At 37.9% G+C, this 14835-nt stretch overlaps 1 protein-coding gene across 1 annotated transcript; it reads left to right on the forward strand.

Moving 5' to 3' along the window:
* The first annotated feature begins 7217 nt into the window (after positions 1 to 7217).
* LOC145064279 (uncharacterized) lies at positions 7218 to 7999 on the forward strand. Its single transcript, XM_079011759.1, has 2 exons — positions 7218 to 7260; positions 7371 to 7999. The coding sequence occupies exons 1-2, from the start codon at positions 7218 to 7220 to the stop codon at positions 7997 to 7999; spliced, it is 672 nt and encodes a 223-aa protein (XP_078867885.1).
* The last annotated feature ends 6836 nt before the right edge of the window (positions 8000 to 14835 follow it).

A 14835-nucleotide genomic window follows, 5' to 3' on the forward strand; every position in this document is an offset into this window, starting at 1 on the left:
TATAACTGATAGTTAAATGATCTTCGGACGGATACCCGATACCCTACGAGACCACATCCCAACGGGGAAAAGGAAATAAAGTGGGTTAGCCTTCCTAAGTCCTTTAAACATTATTTATATAACTATACATATACAGACATGTAATTGACAATATAAAAGCATATAAGGAGTTTTATAAAATCTTTGAAAAAGATTAATACCTAAGAAAAGAAAGACTTGATGTCAGTTTATAAAACGGTTTAAAAGTATTTGTTTGACAACACAGTTTAAGTATAAAGGAACCTTTGTTTGAAACACAAATGTAACAAGGTTTTTGAAATGAACATACAGTGTTTAATAAAGTGTTTTAAACACCTAAAAATGTTTAAGATAAACATTTGAACAAATCTGTTTAGTAAAACTGTTAACGTAAAGTAAAGCCATTTGCATGTTAATTATTAATCGCATGTGATTGATATAATAACTAAACATGATTCAACTTGTATTCCCCCCCCATAAATCATTTATAAACATTTAAAAACATTTAAAAGGTTAATTCAAGGGGTATGAACTTACCTGCAGTGAGCGGATCGGAAGGAAGTGTCGGACAAGTGCTTGGTGTCAAGTGAAGACTTAGACACACACAATGATCCTAATTACATATGAAAACATATGTATATAAACAATTAGTGATTATAACACTAATTAAACATGTATAAACATCCTATTGCGAGGAAAACACTTTGGTCAAGTGCTAGGAGGCTATCGGGTTGCAACAAAGGAGTGCGAAGCCTCATACGGGAGTTTATGGTGCAATGACCATCTTTATTGGAGTTTACGGCCCATGGGAGTTTACTCCTGGCCGTAAACTCTCAATTGGTCACCAAAAGGGGCTTAAAACTCTAATGACTTAAGTGGTTAAGTGCTCCAAAGCTTTAAACAAGTTTTTGGGTGGGTTTGAGGTCCTAAAATGAACTTGTTTGGTGTTCACGGCCCTGGGACCACTCCCCCATGAGTTTACGGCCGTAAACTCATGGTAAGGTGTACCATTTCATGAAATGAAGTCCTTAACTCAAAGGCGGTAAGGTTCTATGCTAAAATACAAGGCTCACTAAAGTGTTAGGGTGTCATTTACACCCTTAAAAGGGGTTTACGGCCCAAGAACATGCCTTGGCCGTAAACTCCTTGAACCCCTTGATTTCTTATGTTTTCTAAGCTCTAAATATGATAAACTTAGTGTACAACAAGTTGGATCAAGAGTACTTACGATCTACGAGCTCGAATGGACGGTTTTGGCGAAGAACACTAGTGTGTGTTCTTGGTGTTCTTGGTGAAACATGAAAATCTACAAAATGGGATGATTTCACAGATGAAATCATGTAAGATTACTAGTTCATGCAAGATATCAACTAGTTAGGACAATAAGCTTACGAGTTTTGAATATCGGGGACGAAGATCGGGATGATACTTGAGAGGATTTGGGCCAAATGGAAGGAAGAAATGAACAAATGGCCATCTTTTCATCATATAGGCAAGAGTTTACGGCCCACATGGAGTTTACGGTCGTAAACTCCCATGTGTTGGCCGTGAACTCCTTGCATGAGTGCTTAGGGTCGTTTCTTTGAGCTAAAACTTCAGTCGATTAACCCCGACACTTATTCCTTAAGTGTACAAGGCTCATAATGCTCAAATAAACTTCTAATTGTGCTAAAAGATAACATCAATGAGTTTGGCTTTCAATGTAGTGTTAGACTGAACTAGATGGAAAATTTCGGGTTGTCATAGTATATATATAAGTTAAAAAAGAGGTTTTGTAATACATTAAAAGAGTTTTAAACAATAAATAATTAATGACTTGATGTCAGTCTACTTGTATCCCCCCCATAAATGAATTTATAATCATTTAAATGATAAGTTAAGGGGTATGAATTCACCTGAAGTGAGTGATGCGAATGTAAAATCGGTAAAGAATGCTAAGTGTCAAGTGAAGACTTGAGCGCACACGAATCCTATTTAACATATAATGACACATATATGCTTACAATTAGTGTTTATAACAACTAATTATTTAACGGAACAACCTTAGGGACTAGCAAAACACTTGTACTGAAGTGTTAAACCACATAGGGTTGCATATAAGGGGTGTAGGGCCTTTCTTTGGAGTTTATGGCCCATATGGTAATAACCACATGAGTTTACGGCCCACGGGTAATTTCCCCATGAGTTTACAGTCGTAAACTCATGGTATTAAGTACCAAGTTGTGATATAAGGTCTTGCAAGTCATATTGAAGTGTTCTATGATCAAGTCTAAGCCTTAGGACGGAATGGTGGCACCATTGCACCACTAACTAGGGTTTATGGCCTAAGGACCATGTCTCCATGATTTTATGGCCGTAAACTCATGGTATTTTGTACCAATTCATAGTTTAAGGTCCTTAGCTCATGTTGGAAGTGTTCTAGACTTGGTCCCAAGTCTTTGGAAGGGATTAGAGCTGATTTGCACCCTTAATTAGGGTTTACGACCCAAGGAGGTTTCGTTGGCCATAAACTCCCTTTTGATCTTGTTTTATTAATGTTTTCTAGGTGTAAACTAGTTGATTCAAGTGTATAACAAGCTAAGACAAGAGTACTTACAATATAGAAGCTTGAAAGGGTGTTTAAGGCTCAAGAACACTAGTGTATGTTCTTGGTGGAATGAAGAACACTTGAAGATCTATCAAATTAAGAGATTTCATGGATGAAATCACATACAAACACTAGATATTGAAGTATATCAACTAATCAAGGAAGGAAACACTTACCAAGTTGAAGATCTAGTGAAGAACTCGGATGATACTTGAGAGAGAATGAGTTCTAGGCTTGAAAATGGTAAAATGACATAAAATGACTAAGTGTCATATTTATATCCTAGAGTTTACGGCCGTAAACTCCACTTTGTGGCCGTAAACTCTAAACTCTTGGAGTTTTGAGACTTAAGTGTTGTACAATTAACTCTAGAGCATACTTCCTATAATTACCTCTGATGTATTTATGATTAAAACACCCAGACTGACTCCAAAACTGCTAAAATTTAGCAAAAGAAAGTTCGAATTTGATTGAATGTAGGGTTTGTTATGAGATAGAAATTTCGAGTTGTCACACACACTCCGCTGACTAGGAAATACGGGCCCCACCCACGCTCCGCTGACTAGGAGATACGGGCCCCACCCACACTCCGCTTACTAAGAGATACGGGCCCCGCCCACACTCCGCTGACTAGGAGATATGGGCCCCGCCCACACTCAGTTAGTCATAAAAATACATACAAGTACTATAAAAACAACAAGTATCACTAAGCGTATAAATATGTACCATATCAGCTATCTGTGAGATACGGGCCCCACCCACACTCAGCTACTATGAGATACGGGCCCTGCCCACACTCTATGAGATACGGGCCTAGCCCACGCTCACATTCCTAACAACACATACAAGTATCACACATATAACAAGTATAGCAATCCAATAATATGAATAATATCTATACTCGGATAATAATGAGATACGGGCCCCGCCCACAGTCAACTACTAATGTCTCATATATACGGGCCGAACTTGGTGCCTTAGACTCGTTCCTTCTGGAAGAGGACTCACCTCGCACTGCTAAAGTTGCATGAATAAATCCTGGGCTGTTGGCCGACAGATCATCAACCTGTCAACAGCCAAATAAACCCAATTAATAATTGGATCCCAAATACATATCCATAAATCCTTGCTTGGGGTAAAATACTACTTTACCCCAAACTTAGCTTGATTCAAGCCCAAGGCCCAACCCAAAGGCCTAATAGTCTAATAATCAACTAAAGCCCAACTATGGCCCAATTTTCTAAATTGGCCCAAACTCCTCACATGATCTTTCCTTAAGGCCCAACCATCTATTTTGCTCCAAACACTTGGCAATCCAATCGTCTAATACCTCATAATCTTCAAGGCCCAAATATAGCCCATCTAAGGCCCAATTTTCTAAATTAGGCCCAAGCCTGTCTAATGGGCCTTACCCTATAGCCCAGTCCAATACTCTAGTCCTTATACTTGTTCTTGGATGGTCCATCAATAGCCCAAAACATCTAGGCCCAACTCCAACCCAACAAAATTAGGGTTGTCACATGAAATGATGATTAGGGTTAAGTGTTCTCACTTAACCCATTAATGACATAACCTATTAAATCCATTATTCCACTAACCCATCATATAATGGAGCCGGTACGAGTCATAACTTCAATCCACAGGTCCAAGCGCGGCTCCCAATAGGCCCGAACCAACAACTCACAATTAGGGTTTTCTAAACCATAATTAGGGGTTTCAAGCCCAATCACTAACTAACCAAGTCCAACATTAAGCTTTTAGGTTCATTAGGGTTCTACTAGGCTGGGCACCACCCACTGCCACCTTATCCAGTGGTGGTCGGCGGCAGCAGCCACCATTTCCACTGGTGGTGACGATGATTCCTACCTAAAATACATATTCAAATTCATATCCACAAAAAACACACTCCCACACACATTAACACAAACACGGTCACCTTTTATGGTGACTGGTGGCGGCAGCCACCACCTTGAGGTGGTGGTGGTGGGTTTTCCGGCCATATATCACGCCCACGACTTCAAGACCACCAAAACCAGCTTATATATTGGAACCCATAAACATCTGACCACCTTTTAGGTGGCTGACGCCGCCGGGAATGATGAGATCATTGGCCAAGGGCCACCGGTGGCAGTTACATCATCGATAAGGTGAGAGGAAGGAAAAAGTGGCAGGTGGCGATACTTACCGAGAACCCTCAATTCACACATGACCCTCTCAGTGGCGAAAACGGAGACTACACTAATCTCTGTGGCTCTCTGAGCTGTCCACGACGTCTCCGACCGACAACAACATCGTGATGGTGTTCCAGTGGCGAGGTGGCTTCGTCTGATCGGAAAACGAACGAGGAAGAGATGACGGTTGTGAGGCTCTTGTGAGGTAGCGGCGGCTGCAATAGAATAGTAGATTTAGGGTTTCATGACTCCCACACATCGGGAGCGAATAGCCACCGGGTTCAAGTCCCGTGTCCCTTCAAACTTTAAATCAGTTGTGCAATATTAGTCCCTCCCCACCACATTGTTTACAATTTAACTCCAAAACTTACACTTTAGCCCAATCCTCCATAAAGTCTTTCATAATAAGTCCATAATTTACCAAATCCATCCTAACTTTTGAAATCCTTTTCAAAATATACCGTTAATTTATTGAACATCCCTCAACCTCCATAACGTTACAAATTAATCCAGAAGTTACATTTTAACCCCCAAAAACATTGCCTTGCTAAATTATTCCACATTTAGGGCCATTTATTCATTTAATAACTTTATCTATTTATTTATTAAATAAACAGGATGTTACATATATACACTAATTATATACATATATGTGTCAATATATGCTTAATAGGATCCTTTTGTGCTCGAGACTTCACTTGGCATACTTAGCATTCTATATTGATCTTACATTCGAATCACTCACTAAAGGTGAGTTCATACCCCTAAACTTATCTTTTAAATCATTTTAAATGCTTTTATAGGGGGGATACAAGTAGAAAACAATATGGTTATAGTATCAATCACATGTGATTTATAACTATCAAACAAAAGGATTTCTTCAACTTCAAAACTATGTTATCAAACAAACTGTTTCAAATCATTTTATAAACTGACATCAAGTCATCAATAACCATTCAAATGGTTAAATCTCCTTTATATGATAAACTGTTTATCATTTTACAAAACTTTTATAAAATTATATATTGTCAAAATCATGTCTATATGGATATAGTTATATAAACAAGGTTTAAAGGGATTAGGGCCGGTAACTCGCTTTATTTCATGTTCCTTGTTTGGTTGTGGACTTAGGGTATCAGTTGTTTGTCCGAGTGTCGTTTAAATCTTAGTTATATATTATGTGTATGTATGTAGATATAGATGTTCTTCCAATCAGTTCAATACCTTTGGGTAGCAAGGGTGTACAAACATGATCAGTTATTCAACTACATAGATTACTAGTAAACTATAATAGGTATAGTTTAGCGAATTACTACTTACTATTTCTAGAACTATGAAAAATACAAGAGTCAGTTCATACATGAGCCAGTTCAAACATACAATAACAAGAACGAAAAGGAACATACAATTACAAGAACAGAAAGGAACATACAATTACAAGAACATAAATGAACATACAATTACAAGAATAGAAAGGAACGTACATCCTTTTACAAGAACAAGATAACATTAATGTGAAACCACTACTTCACGGCATAAAAATATATTTATTAGGTCGCGTTTTGTAACCAGAGTCTCCTAGGGTTAGAGCGGGTATTATGTGTATAGATCTATATGGGACTGACAATCCTGCATCCCGACTATTCGCTACAGTTTGGCCGGTAGGCCAAGGGGTGACAAATGTCACATCAGTTTCAACGCCAGCAGGTCGTCGTATTAAACACTCGTCAATCAGTATGGTTATAACCACATCACATGTTAACCTTAATTAAACAAATTGGTTTTAAGGTAGTTAGTGCTTCAGTAGTTACTTATTACAACATTATTGTACACTGTTATTTTCCCATTACATTCATATAGTGATCTTATCACATAAAAGGTAATGTAAACTATTTTCTGGTAATGATAGTCATATACTTGGGAAAAAACTCACTTTTACAAAATAACAACCATACAGAATAGTCAGGTCTTGGTAAAAGACTACTCTTCATTTTTAGTAGAAAATATAGGATTTTCTAGGAAGTATACAGACTTTACGTCAAACATTTACAAACCTTACATCCAACACTTACAAACATTTTCTTCAAACTTATATAAACATTTGACACTAAAATACTTATGAACTCACCATATTTAATGTTGATCTACCCTTTAAAAAGAACATGTATTCTCATGTCACCAGTAGACAAGTACACTGGACTAGGTTTTGAGAGGACGGAGTGTGTTTAAGACTAATCTTTTATTTTGATATATATATTTTTGGTGTCTTACAAATACATTTAGAACACACTTGTAATAACTATATTACTAATTCAATGGATGATGTTGTTGCTTGTTTTACTATTGTGCATTTTTAATACTGACAATGGCATCCTTTGCCCCCGAATATTTCCGCCGTTCCGATTTGGGGGTGTAACCACTGTCATTGCGATTCTTTTAGAATGAATGGAATTCCTGTTGCTACTGCAACTCCTACTGCTGTTGGTACACCTACTGGAACTTCTACTTAACCACCTTGAACTTGGATCGTTTCCTAATAGAATCTGTTCCTGTAATTGTTGAGGGACATGCTGATGTTCATTTTGTGAATGCAGTGGATGGTTGGAAGCATTATGAATTTTTGTGTCGCAACTATGTATTGAAAGGGCTAACTGATGCACATTATAATGTCTACTGTAAAGTTGCAACTGCTAAGGAACTATGGGAGTCTATGGAAAGGAAGTATAAGATAGAAGATGACGGTACCAAGAAGCATGTTGTTGCTATGTTCTTGAAATACAAAATGGTTGACTCAAAATCTGTTCTGAGTCGAGTCCAAGCCCTTCAGGTTATTATAAATGCTCACAATACAGAAAGGATGGACCTTAATGAGTCTTTTGAAGTTGCATCAATTGTTGAAAAGCTTCCTCCCGGTTGGCTAGAATTCAAAAACTACCTTAAGCATAAGCCAAAGGAGAGGTCCGTGGAGGAACATGTGGTATGTTTTTGCATTGAAGAAGACAATCGAATGGTATTGAGGAAAGTCAGTGAAGTTGAATCATCTAAGGTTCATATGGTGGAAGCTAGTCAAACTTCCAAGAGCAAATTCAAGGGACCTCACAAAGGGAAAACAAAGGGCAAAAACATAGGCAGCAAGGCAGTAACTTTCATGAAGAAGTTCAATTGCTACAATTATGGCCAACCGGGTCACAAGGCTTCAGAGTGCCCGCAACCTAAGCAATAAAACTGTCAAGCAAACATGGTGAATGATAACATGAAGTTGGTGACCATGATAACTGATCTCACGGATATGGACTCTGAGGTGAATCTCGTGAACACAATTCTAATGGAGTAGTGGATTAAGACGGTGGATACTCGTCATGTGTGTCAGGATAAGAGTGTTTTCAACACCTACAAGGAAGTTTAAGAATGTGAATAGATCTACATAGTAGATGCAGCTATTGCAGATATCAAAGGTGTTGGTGATGTCGTTCTAAAAAGGAGTTCGGGGAAAGATGTGAAACTTAGGGATATTTTGTATGTTCCTAAACATTGTAAGAATCCGGTGTCGGGTGGTTTCTTGAATCAGTTTGGTTTTAAGTTTGTGTTTGAGACGGACAAGTTTGTTTTGTCCAAGAATGTTATGTTTGTGGGGAAAGGATATGCCTTGAATGGCATGTTCAAATTGAATGTAATGGTGAAAAACAAAATGAATAAAGAAAGTTCCAGTTCTGCTTATTTTCTTCAGTGTTCAAATGTTTGTCATGGTCGCTTATGACATGTAAATTACAATTCTATTCAACGATTAATTAAACTAGACTACATTCCAATAATTAGTATTGACTCAAATCACAAATGTCCCATATGTGTTGAAGCCAAAAAAACTAGAATATCTTTCCAAAAAATTAAAAGAAACACCAAACCTCTTGATTTAATTCACATTGATGTGTGTGATTTAAAGTCAATTCCTACTCAAGGTTTTTCAAGGAATCCAAACTACTACAAGGTATGTTTTCTAGCATACTTTTATGTTTAAAAGTTCCCCATGTACGCTAGATAGGATAATGAACCTTGGAAAATCAATTTTGCATGTATCTTAGACAAACATAGATCCAAGGTTTCTAGGGCTGCATGAACACCTTAGGAGTGTTAGAATGCTCAAAACCCTTCAGCGGTATTAGAGACTGGGCTAGTTTGTTTGATACTTGATGCAAAATAGCTAAAAAGTTGAAATTCTTGCTGTCTTTACAGGGGACTCGACGAGTCCACGGGGGGACTCGACGAGTCCAAGCGTATCTTCAACCAACTCGGCGAGTCAGTTCTTGCACTTGACGAGTTGGCCAGGCAGAGTGCAAATTTTCGATTTTTGCTGCTAGAAATGGACTAGAAACATTACCCTAAACTGTTTTGGTGTTATAAAACTTGTTTTAGATGGTGTAATGGTTTTACTAATCCATTTACAATGGCTAATATCAAATTTCCATGTTTATATGTGTTCATATGTTCTTGAAATTATGAATATTCATGTTCTTATGAGTTCTTGGAAGATCATAGGAATTATGTGTTACTGATTGGTAGTTAATTAATGATCATGATGTGTTTTAATGGAGTCCATAACTTGTCCTCAAGTTATGGATAGCTAAAAGTCACTTTGTAATAAATCCATTAAAAAGAACACATAAGTTACAAAAAATGAAGAGTCTTCATTTTTTAATAAACAACAACTCATAAGTTATGAATTGAAAAGTTTTGTAAAGTTACAAAACTTGCCCTAAAGTTTTGGAACATGAAAACTCATCTAGTAAACTTTAGTTCCAACCCCTAGAATTTTAAAAGTTAAAATTCAACCCTTATACTTTATAATATTATGAGTTTATATATATATATATATATATATATATATATATATATATATATATATATATATGTATGTATAAGATCAAGTCGTTTTACCGTTAGTAGGCCTAATTCACGAAGCCGGTCTATAAGGGGGGTATAAGGTTGTTTGCCTATAAAATGGAAACTTAATGGGTGTCCACTCTCACCCACCGCTTCCTTTATCGGTGGAGGGTCGTTAGCTGAACGAGTAGGACAATGACTTAAAAATTCTCATTAAAAGTATAATGATTATTATAAAGTAACTAAATGTTTTTATAAATTCCCAATCTTAGTTACTTTAGGAAAATGTGAATAGGGTGCTAACCCATGAAATTACACTTTGCACTTTAATTAAGGTTGTTAGTGGAGCTTGTGTGGTTAATCGGCACACTAACTTGGACTTACCAAGATAGGCAAAGGGTGAACTAAGGTTTTTCATAGGTCGGTGGAGCACGTGTGGCTAACCGACACATCGTTGAGTTAAAAACATTAAGGGTACCAAGTAATTTACAATGCTACTTCGCACCTTGTTTTGTGATCCTCGGCATCCCGGTCACAAAACATGAAGGGCACACTCGTGATTGAAACATGCCATTGAAAAGTTCAATGAATCTCAAAAGAATCCAGGAGTTTCTAAAAACCAATTAAAGCCTAATAATTTATATTTCGTTGTTCATGGTGGAATTTGGTGAATCGTCATTCACCTACCTTTCAAATATGTTATAGCTTAGATTACGACATTCCTCTTCTAAGTTATAATATATTGTGATTAGATCCTCGCCTTAATATTACATTTAGGTGTTTTATTAAGGACTATCTTTATATCTAATCTAAACTTGTTTTCTTCTTTTTCAGATGTCTTCCAACAATGCGGCTTCTGGATCAAACCCTATCAGCTCCTTCTCTCTCATGAACCTTTGTCGGAGAGTCATCTTTTTCAGATGTCTTCCAGCAATCCAACTCTATGGATTGGATCAGGAATATAAGGATTGTCATGCGGTATGAGGAGAAGGAATATGTCCTCGACAAGGAGCTTAAGGTACCCAAGCCTTATGCTGCTCCTGAGGAGGTCGCTGAATATAAGGCACATGAAAGAGATGCTACCAAAGTGGCATGCATCATGTTGGCCACTATAACAACCGAGCTCCAAAAGTCCTATGAGGACTACTATCCTTTTGAGATGCACCGGGATTTGATGGACAGCTACCATCAGAGTGCTCATCAAGAGCGATATGAAATCATCTCCTCTATGATAACAACCCAGAGGAAGGATGGTGAGCCCATCACGGGCCACATGTAGAAAATGCAAAGGTATGTGGACCGTCTGCGAAAGCTAAATTTGAACTTTCCTGAGGACTTAACAATAGATATCATTTTGCACTCCTTACCATCATGTTATGATCTATTCCGCATCACATACCACATGAACTAGGAGGAAGTTACCCTTAGCAAGCTTCAAGGACTCTTAAGGACCGCTGAAACAAGTCTTAAAGGTAAGTTGGTTGTTACCACTCCTACTCCTACTCCAAACTCCGCCCCCGTCTTGGCAATCGGGAAAGGTAGAGGGAAAAAGAGGAAGAACCCTTCGAAGGGTACCAAGGGTAACACCCTTGATGGCTCCCCTTCAAGTGGAACTAAGAAAGGTTTTTTCACTCCTTCTTCTGACCCAAAAGAGGTTGAATGCTTCTATTGCCATGAAAAGTCTCATTGGAAGCGGAACTGCCCAAAGTGGCAACAAGACATAAAGGATGGGAAAGTAAAACCCATCCATGCATGTATTTACACAATATTGTCTAATAACTCATCCTATTATAACTATTGGGTCCTTGATACATGCTGTCGAATTCACATATGTTCTTATGCGGAGGAAATAAGAAGAAGTGAGAATCTGGAGCATGGAAAGATAAACTTGATCATGGGGAATAGGAAAGCTTCACTTGTCACCAAGATTGGAGTTTATTCTCTGTTGCTAAATATTAGGTTTACATTAGATTTGAATAAATGTTGTTACGCACCTGAAATGGAAAGAAATGATATTTCCTTTCATGCTTTGTACAAACATGAGTTTACCTTTTCTTTTGATAATGAAGTTGGTGGAATAAATGCTTTCTTTAATAATGTTCTTTATTTTAAAGCATTACCTTGTGATGGTGTGTATGAAGTTTTGTCTCTTGTAGACAACCTAGGAAATAATGTGTTGTGTATTGATTCTTCTAATAATAATAACTTGGATAAAGCATCATTAAGGCATTGTCGTCTTGGACATGTAAGCAAGAAACGCATCCATAGGCCAACTCCAAAAGGATAGAGTCTTGGAGTCATTTGACCTAAAGTCAGATGATAGTTGTGAATCATGCTTACTTGGAAAAATGATAAAGTCACCCTTTACTTGTTCTTGTGCAAGGGTGAAGGTTTGTTGGATCTATTGCATATAGATGTCTGTGGACCCTTCAAAACTACCTCAAGGGATGCTAATTGTTAGTATGTGACTTTTACAGATGATTATACTAGATATGGATATGTATAGTTAATCAAGCATAAGTTAGAGACTTTTGAAAGGTTTAAAGAGTTTAAACAAGAAGTGGAGAATCAGTTGGGCAGGAACATTAGGATTCTTTGATCCGATCGAGGTGGTGAGTATCTTAGTACAGAGTTCCTCGACTATCTTAAGGAATGTCGGATTGTCTCTGAATTGACACCTCCCAAGACACCACAGTTGAATGGTGTGGCTGAGAGGCGTAATCGACCCTTTTTGGATATGGTTCATTCCATGATGAGTCGACCTTCGCTACCAATCTTATTCTGGGGGTATGCCTTAAAGACTGCCGCCCATATCCTTAATCTAGTCCCTACAAAGAAAGTTGCCAAAACTCCTCATGAGATATGGACTGGAAAAGTTCCTAATCTAGACCACATCAACATTTGGGCTTGAGAGGCTTTCGTGAGGCGTGAGACTCACAATAAGCTCGAACCTCGAAGTGAGAGGTGTATTTTCATTGGCTACCCACATAAATCCTTTGGTTACCTCTTCTACATACCCAGTGAGAATGTGATCTTTGTAGCAAGGAGGGGTGTCTTTCGAGAGAGAGAGAGTTCATAATCCAAGGAAACAGCGGGAGGAAAATTGACCTCGAAGAAAATCAAGAGTCAAGTGGTGAAGGAACTTCAAACCCTAGCAGTTAACCTGAGGAGGAAACTCCTATTGATCCAATTGACAAGTTTGTACCTCGGAGGCATTCCACAAGGGTTAGGAATACACCTGAGCACTACTATGGTTTCCATATTATTACGGAAGGTGAGACACTTATCAGTGATGAGAAACTGGTAAGTCTGGATGAACCTAACAACTATGTGGAAGCCATGGCAGGCCCCGAGTCTGCAAAATAGAAAGAGGAAATGGATAGCGAGATACAGTCCATTTATGACAATCAAGTTTGGAACTTGGTTGACAATGTACCTAGTCGTAAGACAGTTGGGTGTAGATGGATCTTCAAGAAGAAGACCAACATGGATGGTAATGTACACACATATAAGGCGCGACTGGTTGAAAAGAACTTTTCTCAAACACTGGGAGTTGATTATGATGAGGCCTTTTCACCAGTAGCAAAGATCAAGTCCATTAGGGTCCTGATAGCCATTGCTGCATTTCATGATTATGAAATATGGCAAATGGATCTCAAAATTGCTTTCCTTAATGGAACGTTGGCTGAGGATGTTTACATGGGTCAACCAGATGGTTTTGTCAATATAGAATACCCTAATATAGTGTGTAAGCTTGTGAAATGCATCCATGGATTGAAACAAGCACCTCGTAGATGGAATCTTTGTTTCGATGAGAAACTCAAAGAGTTTGGCTTTTCGAGGAGTGAAGATGAATCTTGTGTATATGTCAAGGCTAGTAGGAGTATACTTAGATTTTTGGTATTGTATGTGGATGACATACTACTCAATGGAAATGAAATCCCAACCTTACAAGAAGCGATGTCCTGGCTTGCGAAGTGTTTCGCTATGAAAGACCTAGGAGAAGCTGCCTATATTCTAGGGATAAGGATTCTGAGAGACCGAAGTAAAAGACTAATGGGACTTCGTCAGCATACCTACTTGGATAAGGAGCTGAAGAGGTTCAACATGCAAGATTCCAAGAAAGGAGAGTTGCCCATCCAGAGTAACGCCAGACTGAGTAAGACTCAGAGTCTGAGTACCGAGGCTGAGATAGCAGAAATGAGTTGAGTACCTTATGATGGGTATTGAGCATTCTAACACTCCTAAGGTGTTCATGCAATCCTAGAAACCTTGGATCTATGTTTGACTAAGATACATGCAAAATTGATTTTCCAAGGTTCATAATCCTATCTAGCATACATGGGGAACTTTTAAACATAAAAGTAAGCTAGAAAACATACCTTGTAGTAGTTCGGATTCCTTGAAAAACCTTGAGAGCCTAGCACCCCAAGTGTGATGCCTTAAATGTCTCACACAATACAAAATGCACTTGGAATAAACTTGAGAGAAATTTAGAACAATTCTAAAATCGGCTTTCGCTCTTCTTTCTTGCTGAAGTACCGATTTTGGTGAACATAAGGATCCTTATATAGTACGTTACAATTAGGGTTACACCATGTAAACCCTAATTGTCATGACCTTTCATTTCCATGACCCATGAGTTTTATAACCACCATGGAGCATCTATGGAGCATCCTATGGGTTTTAGCCCAAGAGACACAACTTCATACACACCATCACAAGGTAATGCTTTAAAATAAAGAACATTATCAAAGAAAGCATTTATTCCACCAACTTCATTATCAAAAGAAAAGGTAAACCCTTGTTTGTACAAAGCATGAAAGGAAATAATATGTCTTGCCATTTCAGGCGAGTAGCAGCATTTATTCAAAACTAATGTAAATCCACTACATAGCAACAAATAATAAACTCCAATCTTGGTGACAAGTGAAGCTTTCCTATATCCCCATGATCAAGTTTATCTTTACATGCTCCACATTCTCACTTCTTCTTAGTCCCTATGATGAGATATTAATCTATTGATCCTTTAGATATTTCACATGTATAATAATGAACAACAAACTATTTAATCAAACAAGGCAAAGAACACAATATATAATCAATATAAAGCTTATGATTCAAACGTAGTCACGCCTCAGTAGAGCTCAATTAAGAACTTCCACTGTAGAGGCGAGCTAG

This window comes from Lactuca serriola, chromosome 7 (assembly GCF_051521515.1).
Source record: "Lactuca serriola cultivar US96UC23 chromosome 7, Lser_US96UC23_V15, whole genome shotgun sequence".
Taxonomy (NCBI): Eukaryota; Viridiplantae; Streptophyta; class Magnoliopsida; order Asterales; family Asteraceae; genus Lactuca; species Lactuca serriola.

What these genes read in the sequence shown, in the direction of transcription:
- LOC145064279 (XM_079011759.1), top strand. Translation starts at nt 7,218, where the DNA reads ATGAATGGAATTCCTGTTGCTACTGCAACTCCTACTGCTGTTG. An exon ending in TGCAACTCCTACTGCTGTTG is followed by an intron (nt 7,261 to 7,370) that starts GTACACCTACTG and finishes TTGTGAATGCAG; the next exon opens with TGGATGGTTGGAAGCATTAT.